At 34.5% G+C, this 21,375-nt stretch overlaps 1 protein-coding gene across 8 annotated transcripts in view; it reads left to right on the top strand.

Moving 5' to 3' along the window:
* LOC106874300 (uncharacterized) overlaps nt 1-18,661 on the top strand; it is a 377,625-nt gene extending 358,964 nt beyond the window's left edge. For 7 of the 8 annotated variants that reach the window (XM_089364246.1, XM_089364245.1, XM_089364252.1 and 4 more), the window contains 3 exons: nt 7,866-8,033; nt 12,514-12,623; nt 13,977-18,661. In XM_089364246.1, the coding sequence (XP_089220372.1) occupies nt 7,866-8,033; nt 12,514-12,623; nt 13,977-14,288 (590 nt within the window). In that variant the 3' untranslated portion in view covers nt 14,289-18,661. The remainder of the gene's footprint in view (nt 1-7,865; nt 8,034-12,513; nt 12,624-13,976) is intronic. The other variant, XM_089364247.1, reaches the window with a different exon arrangement.
* The last annotated feature ends 2,714 nt before the right edge of the window (nt 18,662-21,375 follow it).

Genomic DNA, 21,375 nt, shown 5'->3' with positions numbered 1-21,375 from the left:
TTTATATGTGCTTATGGATATCATTCAGGCTGCTATAATGAATCCATAAACACATATAAAACATCCAAGGGTATATTTTTTTCCCTCTGAAGATATTACGCTCAGGTCATATAAATTTAATATTTACTGAATATTAATTGAAACAGTTGTAAGAGATGATGATTTAATAAACAATTATCAACTTCCCAATCTCCATTTTCTTTTTCTTCTTTTATATGAATATAAACTGTTTATATATATATTTTATATACTAGCAGAGATACCCGGTGTTGAGACTTTTCTGTTATATTTTCTGTAAGGAACTGGAATACATATGATTCGAATTTCATCAAAATTGCACATGAGGGTTCTTTCCCTCTTTACACACCCTAAAAAAATTCTAATCATGAGACATGTATCCCATACTATTGATCTTTATGCGCATATTCCAAAATATCAGTCTTCTGGAACCTGTAAAAAGGATTTTGCTCCTGAAAAATGGAGCTTATGGAGCTGAAGAATGTTGGAGTTAAGGCCCCTATTGGGGGTGGGTGTGTTAATGTCAAACAGAGAAGTTGAATTGTTGGGAATCTTTTTAACTTGGGTCTAATATGTATTGTTTGAATGTCTTTGAAATAGGAAATATATGTATGTTCACTGGGTTTGTAAAAGAGAGCAAAGGTACAGGAAACCAAAAGATGAATGATCACAATAAGCAGTCAGCTAGTGGTTACTACTCCCCAGTGTAGGATTCCTCACCATACAGGTGACAGGCACAGCTGTAAGATGCATTACGAATCTATAGCAATTGGAAGGGCATGACCCAATTGAAATAACAACGTGTGATGTTTGGAGTAAAGGGAAATGAAAGTGTCGCCTCTGGAGTTTGCAAATGACCACTATACCGACAGGTAACTGTGCAGAAAAAAATTACAATCAATAAATGTCTTAGAACAACCAGTCACTCATCTGGGAAGGCCTTGAAATCAATGTTGCCAACTGGGGAGTATGTGTGTCCCAGTGATAATAAAAAGACGGAAAGGAGGTCTGCAACGAAATAATTTTACTGAACACTTTGCAAGTGAATCAGTGGAGGCAAAGATGCGTCTCATTTACTTGACAATTTATGCACCACATTGAAGAAATCACAATGTAGGTATATCTGAAAGGATAGCCTTACACTGTTGTACCGTTGAATTACAAATAATGCTCATCTGTTATGTTCGGATGACCCTATAGCTTCCAATGGTACAACTGTATTCGTCTTTGCTTAGGAAAAATGACTAAATTGTGGGTGTGAAGTCCCCATGAAGGGGTCTTTGTAACTTCTAAAAAGAAGAAATTTTAGAAATATCACTTTATTTGTGTGTAATATGTATATGGTTAAAATTTCATCAACATCAAAAATATATGAATTTTCATGGGGGTTATGGCCATTATGCATAGAATATAATTTCCAAATTTCATAAAGATCCATTCAGTACTTTTGACATAGTTTTGGATAAAAAAACAAATGACTAATGTGTGTGTTTGTGTGTATGTGTGTGTGTATGGGTGTATATATGTATAGATATCTGTATGCATGTATATATGTGTGCATGTTACATGTACATCTATATATATATATACATGTACACATATGTATACATATACATGTATGCATATAGATCTGTATCTATATATATATATATATATATATATACATATACGTGTACATATACATCTATATGTATACATGTATACATATACATCTGTCTCTCTCTCTCTCTCTATATATATACATGTATATGGATCCATTTGTGCAGATGGACCGAGACCTTTGGAAATGGGCTGTGCGTGAGAAGACCCGGCAAGCCAAGTAAGATCGTTGCCAGTGCCCCTGGACTGGTTCTTGTGCGGGTGGCACATGAGATGCACCATTTTGAGCGTGGCCGTTGCCAGTACCGCCTGACTGGCTCCTGTAGGATTTTCGAGCGAGATCGTTGCCAGTGCCCCTGGACTGGCTTGTGCGGGTGGCACATAAAAGACACCATTTCGAGCGTGGCCGTTTTCGTGCGGGTGACACGTAAAAGCACCCACTACACTCTCTGAGTGGTTGGCGTTAGGAAGGGCATCCAGCTGTAGAAACTCTGCCAAATCAGACTGGAGCCTGGTGTTGCCATCCGGTTTCACCAGTCCTCAGTCAAATCGTCCAACCCATGCTAGCATGGAAAGCGGACGTTAAACGATGATGATGATGTATGTATATATATATGCTTGTATGTATGTATATATGTATGTATGCCTGTATATATGTGAGAGTATAGTTTCACTGTAGTAGATTCAGTATGGAAATGAAACCATTAAAGTGAAAGTATCTGTCATTACAGTATCGAAATGTGATTGTTTCAGTTAGTGGAATAGTTTCATTTTTAAAGTGAAAGTATTTGACATGAGTGTTTTTGTTTCATTTTTGACACGTAATACTTAAATAGTGGAGGAGATATGATGCTGCTGTGGGCTCGAACTATGCAAGAAATTAAAAATTATTTTTAACTAAAACACAACTGGGACCCTAAGTAAGGCATGTGTAAAATTTGAATGAAATTGGTTGTGTAGTTCTCGAGTTTTAGGGAATCACACAGACACAGACACACACACACACACACACAGACATACATTCTCATTTTTATATATATATAGAAATATATATATATACCTATTATTTTAAGGAAATTAATTCCCCAAAAGTACTAGGTATTGAACCAGTATTTCCTTGGATGAAATCATCCCTTCATGAGGTTAACACAACCCCTAACTGAAGTATATATATATATATATACATACTCCCTAACTACCTATATGTATGTGTGTGTCTGTGCGCGCATGTGTGCATGTGTATATTTATATATATCTATCTATATATAGTGGAGGCGCATGGCTTAGTGGTTAGGGTGTCAGCATCATGATCGTACGATTGTGGTTTCAATTCGTGGACCAGGCGACGTGTTGTGTTCTTGAGCAAAACACTTTATTTCATGTTGCTCCAGTCCACTCAGCTGGCAAAAATGAGTAATGCTGTGATGGACTGGGGTCCCGTCCAGCTGAGAAACACATATGCCATTGAAACCGGGAAACCGGGCCCATGAGCCTGGCTACACTTTAAAAGGGGGCATTTATTTATTATTATATGTATATATATATATATATATATATATATATATGTAAGATCCAAGGATTGAGGTGTAGGAAGAAAGTTAGCTTCTAGCAATCTGTAGTAAATATAAAAAACAGCTTTCGGGAACAATAGTGGTCCATTGAGGCAGAAGGTTGTGGATTTTTCATATCAAAGTATGATGGGTTAAAAAATTTTTTTTTATATTTTATGGTAGGCAACCAGAGTTGCCAGGTATGCGAATAAGAATAAGAATTAAAGAGTGGAGTAGATAAGATCTGGGCTACATATGTTTCATAGTGAGCAGATCTTTGGATGTGGTAAATATCCAGATACCTTTGGCCCGACAAGTAGCCTGCAGTATACATCTTGCTTGGATATTTACCACTTCTAAAGTTCTGCTAGCTATGAAACATATGTAGCCCGGATCTTATCTACTCCATTTCTTAACTCATCATCATCATCATCATTTAGCATCCACCTTCCATGCTAGCATGGATGGGACGGTTTCACAAGAGCCAGCCAGACAGAAGCCTGCATCAGACTTCTGTTTTGGCAGAATTTTTACAGCTGGTTGCTCTTCCTAACACCAACCACTCAACAGAGTGGACTTAGTGCTTTTTACATAGCACATGTACAGGCAAGGTCAGTTTTGGCAAGGTTTTTACAGATGGATGTCCTTCCAAACACCAACCACTTTACAGTGTGGACTCAGTGCTTTTAAGTGGCACCTGCACTGAGAGGGTCACCCAGTACTTGCAAGACAAAAAAACTTTCAAGAGGGGAGGGGGAATTGGAGGAGATGATCTTGTGTTAGATAATGAAAGGTTATAGTGAGATAAAGAGACAGAAACGGGTGTCTTGCTGTAGAGGAAGTAAAAGGTTACCTGGCCAGGGAGAGAGAGATCAGGAATGAAGACAGAAACTGGTGCATTACCACAAAGGAAATACTTGGTTACCCAACCTGAGGGAAGTGCAGGAGAAGGAGAGACAGAGTGGAAGGCAGCAGGATAGAAATGGTGGGAAAATGCCAGGCATATATGCACAAGGAACAAGGATCAGAATATAAATAGAATGGTTTGAGTCAAGAAAGAGAGATGATGGCAAGTGCAGGGCATATCCTTGAAGTTTGAATGCCATAATATAAGTGGCAGGGTATTGAGAAGGAAGTGTGATTAAAGAGTACAGAGGGTGGGGGAGTGAGTGACAAAACCTGGATGTATGTAGAGTTGGAGGGGGGGGGGGCTACTGGATAGCAATGATAGGGCTGTGAGGACAGGATTGGGGAGTGAGAGCTAGGCATAGTGTATGAAGGAGGAAATGTGAGGAAGAGAAGATCTGTGAAGATGTAGATTGGTTTGATGGGGTAAGGTGAGGGAAAAGTTTTCTTGTTACGTGTGGGTAGAACACACAGGTTGGGGGCTAGCAAATGGCAATAATACAGTGAGATAGGGCATGTGGGTGGAACACACAGGTCGGGAGCTAGTGGAGAGCAATGCTATAGTGACACAGGGCCAAGTGGACAGGATTGGGGAGTGGGAGGTAAGCTTAATGCATGAACCAGAAATGTGAGGAAGAGAAAAGATGTAGTTTGGTTTGTTGTGGTAGTGCATGCAAGAAGTTTTCATGTTAAGTGTGGGTGGGACACACTGTGCTTCTAGACCTCAGTTTCATTGATGTGGGCGGGTCTTCTCTAGAACTTCACATCACCAGACATCTTGGTCCATCGTCATTTCCTCCATGAGGCCCAATATCCTAAGTTTGGTCCTTACCACTTGATGATCCCACGTCTTCCAGGGTCTCCCTCTTCTGTAGATACCATCCACTTTCAGCAATTAACATTTCTTTATGTAGCTGTCCTCATTCATACACATCACATGTCCGAACCAATGTAGTCTTCTCTCTTGCATGCTACATTTGATTCCTCTTATGCCCTACTTTTCTTTCAATGCATTTGCACTTTGCCATACATGTGCACTGATATTGCACATCCAACGTTGTCAAACAACGAGAGTGAGTGCTCAACACCACATTGGTGGATGGAATTTCTTTATTTGTGTATTAAGGTGACTATTAGTTTCATGTTAAAAAAATATTTTAATATTTTAACTATTTTCAAGTCAACCACATGAAGGAATGATGTTTGTCTCCATTTATGAATTTGCAGAAATTCTTGTAAAGCAAACAATAAATCAAGGATTACTACTCTTGGATGACAGCTTTTGAGTGGTTATCTCCCCTGGATTTGACTTTTGGGAAAACTGTCGTATTGGACCGTAAATTTGTTTGCATTATCTTATATTATATTCTGGGAATATGTGATGTTTGTGTGCTGAGGTAGTTCATCATAGGGGCATATTTCTTTTGTGTGTGGAGTTTGTGTGTTGCATATATTCAATTTTCATATTCAGGGAAAGAAGCTGTTCTTTCAGATTGTTGTGCACTGTTATCACAGCAGTAAATAAAATCATTGTATATGCCCTAAATTCCCCCTGTTTGCACAGCTCTGCATTGAGAATGATAAAGATTTTGAACTATTGTTACTGCATTCAGAAATTTAATGGATGGTAAAGGGAAACTGCCTGCAAGTTCCTATTCCCTGACGCCTTAATAGCAGACGACATATCCGGAAAGCTTATCCACGCATGCACAGGGACTAGTTCCGGAAGGAACACAGGAAGAGTCTCATGCGCATGCGTAGTCATCGATATCCAAGCTTTGCGCCCTTATTCATTCTCTTTCTCGCCGGCTGGCGAAGAGCCCAGACGTACAAGCAGTCTCTCTCCAACATTCCAACTCTGGAGCTAGACAAATAACCACTCAACATCATTGACGGCGTCTCAGCAACCAAATGGGCGAAGTGCTGCCTATTTCCTCCGTAAATAAATATTGTTGTGTTGATAGTTCAGAATCTGCGTTCCGTTGTTTCTTCAAGAAGTTTAATGTACGGAAGTGGGTGTACACCTAATGGTGTATAGCCACTTTCCTACAAGTCTAATTCTGTTCATTAACTTCAAGCAAGACCCACAAAGCTCAATGAAATTTTAGTAGAAAGTGGGTTATACATCTTTAGATTGTATACCTGACTTTCTACTATAAAATTAAAGAAATAGACGGAATGCTGAACTCCAGACTAAACAACTTAAACAACATTTATTTACTTGGTAAAACATACATATCTTTAGTTATACATCTTTAGAGGTGAGAATAACGAGCTGTCGAGTATAAGACCGAAAGATGTAGAGACAGCTTTAAACACACGTCCTTGCTCAATCGCTGGCCAGCGAGAAAGAGAATGAATTGAGCGGGAGACGCTTGCTTTATTAATTCTACGCATGCGTAAGACTACGCATGCGCAGGCGTTACTACAAAATCAATTTGCAACTGCAAGGAAATCTCTGTTTCTACTGTTCACACCAGGATGAGCTGCAAAGAGGTATCTGACAGACTTCAAGATATTAATTTTTGCTTAAAATACCAGTTTATATATCAGTAAAGAGGAAACAAGGATGATGGAGGAAGAACTGGTTTCACTTTAAAATAGTATTAAGCTGGGGTCAAAGTTAAAAAAATCATATCAGGATTTTTGTTGAAAATGAGTGAGTAAAGCTCATGTGCGACATGACTATCTTTACAGACAGCTGTGTGGAGTATAATTACCCTCATATCACAATTGTACACGATGACACACATGAATAGGTGATAATAAACATTGTTGTTCTTGCTGATTTGATTTTTGAAATTACCAAGTGTGAAGGTAGACAAATACCAGGATTTGGTGAGCTAGGTACAGGAAATACATCAAGTAATGGTCAAAGTTGCCTCTTTTCTTATTGGTGCACTTAAAACAATTTGAGATAAAATCTGAATGCAGTACCTGAGATCTTAGGCATACCAGATATATTAAGGAGTACACAAATGGCTGTGGTACTTGGAACAGCTCATGTGCTGAGGATGATGTTGTGCCTGGGAGCTGTGGACATGAGCTGACCATAAAAGATCTATGCAGTGGAACACAACAGCAACAATAATAATGCAGTGGCAATGCCGATGCAATACCATTCTTTCAATCACTAAACCAGCAACCTTACCAAGTGCTGGCCTACTAAGGAGGCTCACTGCACACCTTCTTCATGTAGACCCACTAAAGCTACCTATTATTCTTAATGTGTCTTATCACTCAGATCTTATTCTAAACACTTTGCTTTTCCTTCCTTAAGATTGCAACCCTCTGGAAGTCACTTGCTGCATATATATTTTCTATCGACTTCAACCTACAACTGTTCAGTTTGAACATTAATCACATCAATCTCACATGTCGCTCAGAGGAACTGATATTGTTAGGTACACTGTCTCTCCACCTTTTGTTAACTTGTTTTAAAAAGCCCTTGTGCACCTGAAAAGTAAATTTATGTAACACCTTAGGGTTGTCTAAAGGCAAGTTTATTACTACTGAAAATATATTAATGAAACATGATGATGGAAACATATAGATGGAAACATTAAACAATCTTCTTATGCATTACTATCTTTTACTGATCATATTTCTAAAAACAATATGTGCATTTTAATTGATTTTCAAAATCATGAAGAAAATAGCTGAAATTAATTTTATATTGGTATATCATAAATTGATGTTGAAACATTGATTGTTCTTAAATAGAACCATGGTTAAAATTGGATGAGTTAATTACTAAAGCATTAACAACTGATTCTTTTTTTTCTTTTTCAGATTCCAGAAAATCATATTCTTCATATTGGAGTTACAGTCTAATCATAATAATTGTTGTAACAACCTTTATTATTCTGTCATTGTGCTTATTTTTCATATTTGTTTGCAAGATTCGCAGAATTCGACTAACTTCCAGACGAAATTCATTTGCATTATCTTCTGTTGGGGGTAAGATTTTTGAATACAATTCTTTGTAGAAGTGAACAGATGAAGAGATGGGTGAACATAAATAAAAAAAGGGTATATTCAAACCCTTTTCCAGCTATGTTCACACATGTAGTTACTGCTTTCTCTTACACAAGTGTTATCTGTTTAACTAAATCATGCCAAAGATTACCAAAAGACTTGAAGTTAGGGAAGAGTCTATAACATTTACTTCCACAATTTGTGCCATTATTTTTGCCTGTGGAAACCCTTTGTGTAAAGAGTCATGACTTGTAACTCTCTAGTGTCATTGTTGCTTAGCTGTTTTTGCATTGGTTTGTAACTGCTGCAGCCATTACTCACAGTTAGCAGACAAACAATTCTATTTAAAGTTAATGGTTCTGTCAAGGCAAAAGGTTGCCAAAAATAAAATGTTAATGAAATGCTCTTCTACAAGAGATTCAATGGTTCAGTTTTTTTATGATATCGCTGAGCATTGAACATTATATGATCATGTTGCTTAGCTGTTTTTGCATTCAGAGACAGTGAGTTGGTGTTTGGGATTAGGTCTATAATCACTAACTTCTCCCTTTTTTTGTTCTTTTAGCATTCTCTTTCCTTTTGTCATCCATGTTGGTGTTCCATTTTCTATATAGTCAGTAAGAAACAGTTGTATATAGTTGTGCATGCTTGAGAGATATATAAATCAAAATCCCTAAATATCAGGGTCAGGGTCCAATTATTTGCTTAAGCATTTTTTTCTCTTTCTCATCTGTAATATTTATATTCTTTTGTTTTGATCTATTTTCCATCTCACTTTAAATTTCAATAACCACTCTACTTCCATGTTATGTTGAACAAAAGTTTCTTGTTGCTTCCACATTTGGTGCATCATATCCTTGTTGATCATTCTCATTGTTCAGCTGTTTGTGAAATTTCCCTTCATTGTTTCTGAAGAGCCTGTTATCATAATATTATTTATCTTGTTTAAAACAGCAACTTCACTAGAGAATGTAACAAAGTGTTAGCTGTCCATGTTCCATCTTCACATTTATCTCTATTTTTTCTCAGTCTGGTTTGTGAGCTTGGTACTTATTGTACCCATGGCTCCAACAGCAACAGGTATAACATTCACCTTCTTCAATGCCTAGTCTTTATATTTCCCACCTCAAATCATCATATCTAACCTGCTTCTCTTCTCTTTCAAATACTTTATCATCTCCATGGCATGCTATATCTATGATTAAACAGGCTTTTTCTCTTTATTTGCAACCACTATATCTAGATCTTGATGTTCAATTTTATGATCACATTGGATCACTACATCCCACAATATCTTGCCATTCTCAATTACTCATTTTGGAGTTTGTTCGTACCACTTCTTTGCTCCATTCTGTCTACACTTGCCACATAGCTCCAAATGTGACATTACTGTGTCTTCTTTTGTATTTTTTGGGGGGCTAACTCCATGCATTTATTCACAATATGCCATTCAGTCTCCCCTTTATCACTGCAAACCCAGTAGTTGTCACGTTCTGGTGTATTGCCAATCCTGCATTTGATGTAATTTATCCTATGTGCTTGTTCTTACACAGCACAGATGGTGCTTCTGTCTCTGGCTTCAAGTCACTCTACCTTAACCAGTATCTGTATTTCTGCTCACCTCTCCTGCAAACTTTCTTCCATTCCATTTCTTTTTGTCTCCCTTAAACTTTTTTCTCTTTATAGTCCTCTGTCTCTATGCAAGTATCAATCCTGACTATACTGTATATTCTCACCTGAAATGAAAGAACTCTCACATTCTTGATATACCAGCCCAAACTTCTTTCTTCTAAACATATACAACTTTCATAGCAAGGAGAATCTTTGCCATCCTTGTGTTTGTTGAGATATAACCTGTCAATATTGCTCTAGCCTCTGTAACTCCTTTTTACTCAGATTGGTAATACATGCACCATACCTTGATATCTGAAACTTATTTCTTCTATTCCCTTTTGTCCACAACACCAGTCTAAGTCTTCAGAATTACTGTTGCATAAAGTTTCATACCATCATGTCATTCACCTCCATTATACCCTAATATTTTTACCCATTATCATCAATACTTTCCATACCTTCTATGCCTTCAAATTTGTTCTTTCCTTCTCATTAGGAATATTTCTCCACATATTTTTAAACCACATTCCATTTCCACTGTGTTTACTAAAGAAATAACTTGAGCTGATGAGCTTCTTCATTATGTATCTTGAGATCATCCATAAATAATCAATGATAGATCTTTTGCTGTTTTTCTTTATGTTACTTTTGTCAGTAGCAATATTAAAGATATTATTCATAAAACAAATAATAAAGGAGGCATTATTTCCTTGAAAAATCTATCTCTTGATTCTTAACATTCTTATGTTTTGTCCATATGATGTGAGCTCAGTCTCCTACCTTTCTATGCCTTTTCTAAAAAAACAAACTACAGAGTGGTTGATGTTAGGAAGGGCATCCAGCCATAAAAACCATTTCAAATGATACCTGAATAAGGTTCATTTAAGTCTGCACAAAACACATTTGGTTGGTTTCTTTTATCTTTGTAAGTAGATCAAGTCATTTACTTTCTTGATATCTTTTGATGTGGTCATTATTTGTTGGGCTCTGTTGTATCTTTATCCTTTCACAGAGCTATTTATGTAGACCGGGGAGATGTTTATGCTAACTCATATTTATGAACTTTGTGATGTTTTCTTCTATTTTTGCTATTTCTTTAGTTGGTTTGTCCCCATCATTGATTAAAGCTGGTCTGTTATGGTGTGTGTTATTTTGTTTGTTGTTGTTTTGTGTTTCAGTATTTGCTTGTCTATGTGTTGTTGATTTGCTGTACTGTTTTATTTGTTTCTGATTTGGGTAGCTGTGAAGGGATTTTACTTTGATTCAGCCTTTTATTTGCCGTATGCATTGTTACCTCTGTTGTGTTCCTTTCTTTAGTGGGGTCTTATCTCTTTTTGGAGATATAATGTCTGATGTGCTATTTCTGTTTGATTGCAGCCCATTGTTTTGAGTTGTAAAATGTTTTGTTTTATTTTCAGCATGTATTTTTCCTATTAGTTTGTCTATTTCAGTTTAGGGCACTTTTCTCTCTCGCTGGATATAAACACTGGACATTTGCAAGAGTATTTTCCAAGACTTTTTCCCTTATATCTGTATTTCTTCTCCATATTTGATATGTTTCTTTTATTATCCCTGTGTGTTTCAGATATAGTTTTGCAGTGTAGAATGCATATAGCTCTTCAATGTAGCTGTTTTGGTTTTGTTTTTTGCCTGAACAGCTTTGACTAGTGATAAGGACAAACCAACTAAAGAAGTAGCAAAAACAGAAGAAAGCATTACAAAATCGATAAATAGTTAGCATAAGCATCTCCCCAGGCTACATAAATAGCTCTGTGAACATGTCTTTTCAGTGTTAGCCTTTTGGCAGAACACTGTCTCTGGACATATGCTGAGGCTACTTTTGTATTGTGATCATCTGAGACTCACAGATCAAAATTCACCTCTATTTGTTTTCATAGTTTTATTACTGAGCATAACTGCTTTTTTCTCTCAGTTTAAAATGGGATGTGTTGCATCTTATATTTATTATTATTTCTCTCTTTTAATTTCTTTAAACACTGTGTGTTGTATGTTGTCTTGTTCATGTGCTAAAGGTTGTACATGTACATGTGTAAACTGTATAAACATTACATTTATGTGTATATGTATAGAAATGAGAATGTACTTGCACTCATAGCTTCTTTTATAGGATCACATTTTTGTGTATTATTTAAATTGTTTTACAGGTATATTACATCTCCATGCAATATTTACTTTTTACACATATACCTTGCTGTGAAAATGTGCCTGGCAGCAACTATGTTTCATATATGAGAAAAATATTTCAGCATCCTGAAATGATTTTCATTAACAAACAATTTTCTTTAATTTTTGTTGCAGTTTCTTAAATCCTGTTTGCCAATGATCACAGATGTGATCCTTTCTCATAGAGAGCTTGCTTGTATACATATATTATTATTATTAAGGCAGTGAGCTGGCAGAATTGTTAGCATGCCAGGCAAAATGCTTAGCAGTATTTTGTCTGTCTTTACATTCAAATTCTGCCCAGGTTGACTTTGCATTTCATCCTTTTGGGGTTGATAAATTAAGTACCAGTTGCATACTGAGGTCGATCTAATTGATCGGTCCCCTCCCACCAAATTTAAGGCTTTGTGCCTGTAGTAGAAGGGATTATTATTATTATTATTATTATTATTATTATTATTATTATTATTATTATTATTATTATTATTATTATTGCTCCTACTTTGACAAACAATAGTTGATTGCTGTATTATATTGAAAACTTAGTTTTAATAGGTAAAGGGTTCATGTTAGAGTATACTGAGGTTTATTTTATGTAAAGCTATTGTTTAAATATAATATTGTAGAAATACTTTTATATTTTACAAAGTCATTCTCTTTTTAGCAACCCACAACCACATAAGAATGAATCTAACATTTGAAGGTGAGCTAGATGCACCTCCAACCTATGATGAAGTTATGACACCAAGCAGTCTACAAGGCAATTTTAATTTGGTAAGAAAAACATGCTTCTTGAATTTAACAAAAGTTTACAAGAACAATAACTGCTTTCAGCCATGTAAAAGGATGTTTTTACTTTTTCTGTTCTTCAGTTTATATGAGTCATTGATGATGAGGCTTTCAGCAATTTTATTTTGCCTGCTGAACAGTAACTCTCATTCGAGTGCCATTTTGCCAAAAATTATATATATATATATATATATATATATATATATATATATATATATATATATGTTTTAGCTTTATTTTTATATAAAACTTAATGGGGTTAGGTCAGATAATCATTACAAAATGAAAAAAATAAAAATTATATCGTTAATTTTCACTTAGAAAAGAATATAATTTCTTCAAACCGTTTTTATCCAATTTTTTTTTTTTTTTTGCATTAGACACTTCAAATGCAATGGGAAAAGCCTTTATGATGGAGGGAAACAAATTATGAGAATATCTCAAGATGTAAAAGTATGTGATTTGAAGGGGATTTAGCTGCTGTTTCCAGGTTGTCACAAGATGTACTAGAAACAGCAGCTAAACTTTCATTAAATAACAGCTTTTCATCTTAAAATATTTTGAGGATTTTTTTTCTACTATATAGGCTTCTCCACTTACTTTTAAGTGCCTAGTGCTCCAAAAATGACCTGGAGATGTGAATAAAAAGCATAAATTTTCTGAAATTTCTTGTATAAAATTTGTGTCCCGCACCCCTCAATAATTTCCAGGGCTGTGGTAAGAAATCTGTGGGGAACATCCCCATCAAAACAGAGATAATTCAACTTATGTGGACTTTTTGATCAGAAATTCTGCCATTTATAGCCATTTTTAATAGTCTAATTAAAATTTTATGGAAAAGCTGTCATGTCCCAAAATCTTAGGATTTATTTAGTTTTATACCTACTACAAATGTGCCAAACTTCAAGTCCCTGTGGCTTCTAGTTTTAGATTTAACAAGGTCTAAAAACACTTCAAAAATTTACCATTTGTTACATGTAACAAAATAGGCTTTACATAAATATTTAAAATACTGCCAAAAAATGTTTACTTTTTTGAAAAAAATTGGGCAACTATTATACTATGGTCACTATTAATTTGTGTAATTTGGAGCTGATTATCATCTCAGTTTCAAATATATAACATTGCAAATATAGCTACTTATTCATTTATACAAATTTGGCAAAATTTCAACTATTTCAGTCATATTTCCTAAAATATTCATCCAAATTTCACAAGTAAGCTCTCCAAGAAAGAGTACAATGGAAATTACATTTAAACATTTTCAAAAATTCATAGTGATACCTATTATTATTCTTGCTACTACACAATTTAAGTTGCAATATTTTTCCATTGCAGGCATTTAACTGGTCTCACAGTAACATTAATGAAACCTCAGTAATGCCACCAACATATCAGGAATATATGCAACAAATATCTGCTATTGATTGTGTAAATTCAAGAGGAGATAATGATGAAGCAAGCAGTGATAACACAGTGCAACAAACTTTACCAGAGGAACAGGAAGGCAGATTACAACGGGAATCAAGTAATGGAAATAAGGATCAAACAGTACCAGCAGCCTTAACAATAGATATAAATTCAGTTGAAAATAGTTTAGAAATTTCCCAGTCAGTTTTTGATATTAATTCTAATTCTAGCAGTTGCTAATTATTCCAATGGCAATTTGTGTAGTGTACAGGGTTCTGAACAACACATAACCAACACTGAGAATTATATTAGGAAGCAGTAAACATGAGAGAAAGACAGATAAAAGAATGTAGGGATGTTGAAAATAGTAAAAGTCAAAAACCTTCAGTTGTATTTCTATCAGGATAAGGTAGCTCAGACAGTGAAGCATATATATAAGATTTAATGACAGTGAAAAGGGTATTAAACACACACACACATAATTGAGATTCAGTTGAATTAGGTACTTAAGTTGACACATCAAGTCAGTCTGGTATTATCTGCACAGCTCAAAGTAAGGTGAATAGAATCAAAATAAGCAACAGGATATCAAGTAGATCCCTACTTGATATCCTGTTGCTTAACCATTTCAAGCAGCTCCATTTAATTTAAATGCAATGCCATCTTCAGCTGTGCAAATAAATAAATGGAATTTTAACAAGTTAGACACATTAATATAATTTTTCTCAAATATTTTAACAGTGTAAGAAGATGGAAGAAATTCATGCTGTCACTGCTGTAGCTGAAAATAGACTACATTTCTAAGAATCACATGGAGGGATTGTAATCCATTTCTAATTCATTTATCTCTTTATCAATTACTAAATCTAAGACTAGAAGACTGTCTATTTTGAATAAAAGACAAGAGTGAGTTGACAGCTTATGGCTAGGTATGGTCATAAATATTATGATATGTATCCCTTTTCCTCAGGGAGGAAATAAGACATTAGGAGTAGTCAGTTGGATAATAAGTAACTGTCTATGGAAAGAGGCAGGATAGAGGTTGACTTTAGATCATGATGTTAATTACCAGTTCAAAGGGGTAAGATGTTAAGAAACCTAAGATGTTAATACAAAGGAAATTTTATTTAATGGCACTATGGGTGATTGTTTATAAACAATATTGTTATGCTGTATAAAAATAAAATTTCAAAAATGATATCATAACCAAAATAGGTAAAATGTGTGTATATATCAATTATAAATGTTAAAAAGGAAAGATTAAACAGAATCGGTTTAATATTCATTCATGTACTTAATTACTTATTAGGTAGTTTCTATAAAGACTGCTCAGGGCATTTACTTCTGGAATAACAGGAAAGATATACATGCTATCTATTAATTTTAAGCCATGAATCAGAAAAATGTAAAGATGCATACACACACCTTTATATATGTACATATATACACATACACAAGTATTTATATGTTTATATGGATATAGTATAACTATCTTGCATAACTCAAAAATATCTATTTAAGAACAAGAAAAATAACACTTTATAAGGGTATCAAAATAAGAATTTATAGTACTATATATAAGTACTAGGCTTACAAAGAATAAATCCTTGGGTCAATTTGCTTGACTAAAGGCGGTCCCCCAGCATGGTCACAGTCAAATGGCTGAAATAAGTAAAAGAATATATATATATGTTGTTGTACTTGGGGATGGTCATATTGCCAGTTTAGCCAATAAAAACACACGCACTGTATATTTGGTGTTAATTTGCTTCAGCTTTATATTACATTACATTACATTAATCCTATTTCGGCCAGAGTTCTTTCGTCACACTTCTGTGACCTCATCAGTGGTCCTTTGCTTTCTTCTTTCTTATGTGTGTCCCACCTTGCTAACTATCAGCCATTTTGTATTTTGTATTCCTATTGTATGTGTCTACGCATGCATATCCCTCAATGTGTGTCTATGTTTTGTAATGTGTGTCTATATATATATATATATATATATATATATATATATATATATATATATATATAGTATATATATATATATACATATAATATATATATATATATATATATATGTAACGGTTATAGGATTGCACGATGAAGATCATTTTTTATAAGAAAATATTTATTTATGCCGTTACATTTTAGGTTGCCATACCTCGACGGGTAGGCCGGTGTAATAGTATATAAAACATGCAAGGTTGAGAATGTAGGCCTGTATCTGTATGTTCCTTCTTTTATAGCAGTAATTGTATAGAGGGAGAGATGGTAGGGTTATAATGTCTGACAGTGGCTGACAGTAAAGTTATTTCTCCCTCTGCCAAGTTGTAGCTGATCAGCCAGGCATCTTTCTCCATGAGACGTCAAGTGACCACTGGTCACTAGAAAGTGAAAAGAGGAAGTTTTCTTGGAGTGTCCTGTTTATATAGCCATGAAGCAGGGCAGTGAGTGCAAAGGATTTAGCTTGTTTACCTCAATTCTAGATGGAGCAGAAGAGGTCAGAAAAGGGTCAAGTGGTGGAGACCGCTTCGGCCTAGCTATTCAAATATGGGTAAAGTGGATCGAATCCACTTCACGCCTGCCAGGTTCCTATATATATATAGTATATATATATACATATAATATATATATATATATATATATATATATATATATATATATATATATATATATATATATATATATATATATATATATATATATATATATAGATATATATATATATATTCCGTTTATATATTTGTTTTGCAAGATTTTTGATGTGAAATCGTGTGTTGAAACAGATGTTGTTGTACTTGGGGATGGTCATATTGCCAGTTTAGCCAATAAAAACACACGTACTGTATATTTGGTGTTAATTTGCTTCAGCTTTATATTACATTACATTAATCCTATTTCGGTCAGACCTTCTCAGGCTCTCTAATATTTTAATTGATAAACAGAAACAATAGGAAGGCATGGAGTGGGGTTGCAAAAAAAAAGTCAATTTTTTTTTTTTTGTAGCATATAAATGTATTTATAAAATGGTGAGTTGGCAGAAATGTTAGCACACCGGGCAAAATGCTCAGCGGTATTTTGTTTGTCTTTATATTCTAAGTTCAAATTCTTCCAGGGTCAGCTTTACCTCTCATCCTTTCAGGGTCAATAAATTAAGTACGAATTGTTCACTGGCATCAATTTAATCAACTGGCACCTCCCCAAAAATTTCAGCCTTTCTGCCTAGAGTTGAAAAGAATGTATTTATGGGGAGAAAACTATTGAAAAACAAAAATATTCGAGAGTGAAAAAGAAACGAGGAGGGTTGTCTTGGGATGTGCTAGAAACAGCAGTGAAATCTCACTATTTTTTCATTATTTTTATACTAAAAATGCTTCTCTTGTGGTTTTGAAGTCCAAAAACATTAGCCAAAATCGGTCCAGAGAGCGATGATAAGAGGGTGGGGTTGTACAAAAACAATTAAAAAAATTTTTTTTTCATAAAAAGATGTTCTCTGCCCTCATCAGAAAGGCTTCCTAATCCAAAACTTTGTTCTTTACAAATCCTCTCCCCACTTCCTTGGAAAAATTTCCCCCACAAATCTCTTTATAATCGTAATCTATGCTGTTTGAAAATTTCATTAACAGATATCTGAAACTCCTCTCCGTACTCCTTCGAAAAATTCTTTCCCATAAATCCCTATATACTCTGGATCAACATCTAAGTAAAATTTTGTTAAAATTATCCATTTTTCTGGAAGTTATGAGCCAAAAATAGAGAGCAATTATTAAAGGCTTGACCATCTGGAAAGAAATTTACTATAGTTTCAATTTCTGAAGTTTATTAAATTTTTTCGCAAATTTAAATATTCATTGCATTTACTATGGAGTATTCCATTTTCATTTGCAAAGTCTCTTGTTTTCCAAGTTTTCATTTGCTATTTGTAAAACCCACAGTTTATTCTATATACATAAAGTAAAAACATAATAACTATCCCGACCAATTTTGGCCATTTTTTTTCAACTTAAAACCATGGAAGGCCTTTTCAGTAAAAAAAAAATTGTAAATATTTTCAGAGGAAAAGGTGAACAAATCAAGGGACGTTTGGCTGTCGTTTCTAGCACAGTAGAACCCACCCTCTATTTTTACTCTCACATGTATATTTATTAAGCAAGTGAAGAAATAATTGGACATAAAATATCATGAAAATTATTAGAATTGAGAATTAAGTGGAAAGCTGAAAACCAACTGGAGGTTGGTTTTTCTGCTAGTCTGTAGTTGTGCCAGTTTTCTTTGCATTAAAATGAAAGTGAATTTTATGATGATTCAGTTAATCACAATGTTGAAATTAACTTCAATGTTTTTAACCTGAACCGTCAGTGACACAGCAGGTCACTGTAGTCTAGTATATATGTAAATATTTCTATGCTTGTACATATGTACATATTTTCTAAATATATTTTGTTATATGTATCTATATATACATCTCTATGTGCATATGTATATTTATATATATGAGACCTTGTCATGTTTATATGCCTCACTATCTACATTCATATGTATACACATGCACACACAACACAAATTTGTTTTCAATTATTGAAAGTAAATAAAGTTTTAAAATAATGATATTTATTTTGAGTTCAACTGTTTGAAAATGAATTATTTCACATTCTTTCAAAGTGTTAAAGTTATTGTGTAGGTAGGTATGTATATATATATGAGTGTGTGTGTGTGTGTGTAAATATATGTGTGGATAGCTGTATCTATCTCTTATCACCATTTATTGTCTTCTTTCCATGCTAGAATAGTTTGGATGCACAAAAGATTGTGCCAAGTTTCAATGTCTGCTCAGGTATAGGTTCCATGGATGGATGCTCTTCCTAATGCCAACCACTTTACAATAATTTACTGGGTGCTTTTTCACGGCACTAGCATTAATGACCCCTCTCTAAGCTGAGAGGGAGTTTATTAGAGATGGAGGAGTAAGTATGATAGAGGAGCAGGAATGTGTGCCTCGCTGAAGAAGAGCTTCCCCAGCTTCTTACTATCATTCAAATTTATGCCAGAAAGAAAACTGAAGTCTAATGTAATTTGAATATGGTAAAATGTCGTGCGTTTTACTCTTCACTAAGTGTGTATGTGAGTATCCTCCATTCTTTGTTTTCAATCATTTGACTGCATCTATGCTGTGGCACCAGCTTGAATGCTTTTCGTTTAATAAATCAATCCTAGGAGTTTTATATCCATTTCTTTTGCTGAACTGTTGCGTTACAGGGACATATATGTATATATATAAAAGTTTCTTTCAGTTTCCCTCTATGAAATCCACTCACAAGGCTTTTTGATCAGCCCAAGTCTGTAGTAGAAGACACAAGCCCAAAGAACCAAACAGTGGGACTGTACCTGGAAAAATGTGGCTTTTTACCACACCTGCACTTAAATATTTAAAGGAAGTTAATTATATGGCCAGTCTTAAAGCACTTAGCCTTATAGCTGACTTGTCAGACTCATGGCCATTAGATTCTGATAAGTCTATAAGCATAAGTGCTTTATGGATGCAAAACCATTGGTCACACTATGACTGGCCATATAATTAACTTCTTGTTAATACACTGTTTTCTACTCTAGGCACACGGCCTGAAATAATACATTACTGCTCTAATGTAGAAATGGTGGTGGTGGTTGTTTGTGGCAACAGTGGCGGCGGTACTTATCATTACTACTGCTATCATCATTACGACTCTCACCGTTACTATCATTATTATTGTCCACTTAATTTATTTATCAATAAAATTCTTTTCTCTTGAGTTGTAGTCTGTAAAATGAGAATATTATGAATATTTTCTGACAAAATGTTGCCTAATGGGATCTGACAGACACCAGAGTCCATAATTTGTTGACAGTGCACAAATGAATGCTCTTCTAATGCATTCCGTTTGATTTGATGCAGTAAATTAAATTTCTGCTTTTGCTGTTCATATTTGCATTTCCAAATATTATTCCAGTTTTTGTGTTCAAATATTGAACAGTATGTATGAACCATGTACTAGATCGATTATCATTGCATTTAGAACAGTCTGTTATTGTTGCATAGGTCAAACTTTGTTAATAATTGTTTCAATTAACTGTTGTTACAAGTTTTTTGGCTATCTTTTACTTAAAACCATGGCTCAATCCATGTACTTTGAGCTATGACCAACAAGTTTTCTTTGGCAATGCTAAAGACATTTTGGTGACATGGATAGTGTGTCACTATAAATTGTATGACCTGTTCTTGTTTGGGTCTTCCTTGGGTTGTCGTAAGTTGTCATATGGGTATTTCTATAGTATGCTCTATACTATTTCCTATAAATAGAGATGGGTATTTTTGCTTCAGTAGAAATTCTTTGAGAACTTTTTTTTGTTTGTCTCTGGTATACAACTCTTCCACAATGGTACAAAATTTTCCAGATAGGCAGTATGTGATATTGTGTTTTGTATGTGTTAGATTGCACAATTTATGAAAGATAAGAAGTTTGCATTTTTGTAGAAGATTTCTTCATTCTTTAAAAGATAACAAGAGCACAAACCTCAGCCAAGGCAACATCAATGTTCTCTTAACCATTAGCCAAAGATTATTTTTTAAATGAGAATATCAGAAATAAACTCGAATGCTCTCACAAATAAGAATATTAAAAATGACCCTGACTGCTCTCAAATATTTAGTAAAAAAAGCTGGAAAAATAATCCAAAATCCTTGTCCTGTACAGGATCGATCCCAAAATTTAATCAGTTTGTGCTAGTCACAAGGTTAAACATCCCTGAAAGTTTCATCTGAATCCATCCAGTAGTTCTTAAGAAATCTTGTCCATGGACAAACAAACACAACTGAAAACCTGCTACCTCCGCCTTAGCGGAGGTAACAGGTTTGCATTTTTGTACAAGATTTCTTCCTTCAGCAAGATTTCTTCCTTCAATAAGATTTCTTCCTTCAGCAAGATTTCTTCCTTCAATAAGATTTCTTCCTTCAAGATTACTTTCAACAAGATTTCTTCCTTCAGCACAATGCTATATTTCTGGTAAGGCAACTGTAGGAGAAATATCTAGCCAAAGATAAACCTCTGTATTTGCCTCTTGTTAAAATAGGGGATCCACTCCTATTTTACTGCAAGACAATGCCAGACCACACATCACTTTTGTAAATTTCATCATCATTTTAATGATAAAAACTTTGCACATTTTCAGATTTCTCAACATATGAAACATGTATAGTCTCCATTTTTGTTGAAGATTTCTTCCTTATATGAAAGATGAGAAGTTTAATTTTTGTATGAGATTTCTTCATTATATGGAAGATAAAATT

This window comes from Octopus bimaculoides, chromosome 16 (assembly GCF_046866305.1).
Source record: "Octopus bimaculoides isolate indiv1 chromosome 16, ASM4686630v1, whole genome shotgun sequence".
NCBI lineage: Eukaryota > Metazoa > Mollusca > Cephalopoda > Octopoda > Octopodidae > Octopus > Octopus bimaculoides.
The sequence above is the reverse complement of the archived record's forward strand: the minus strand, read 5'-3'. Positions and strand labels throughout refer to the sequence as shown.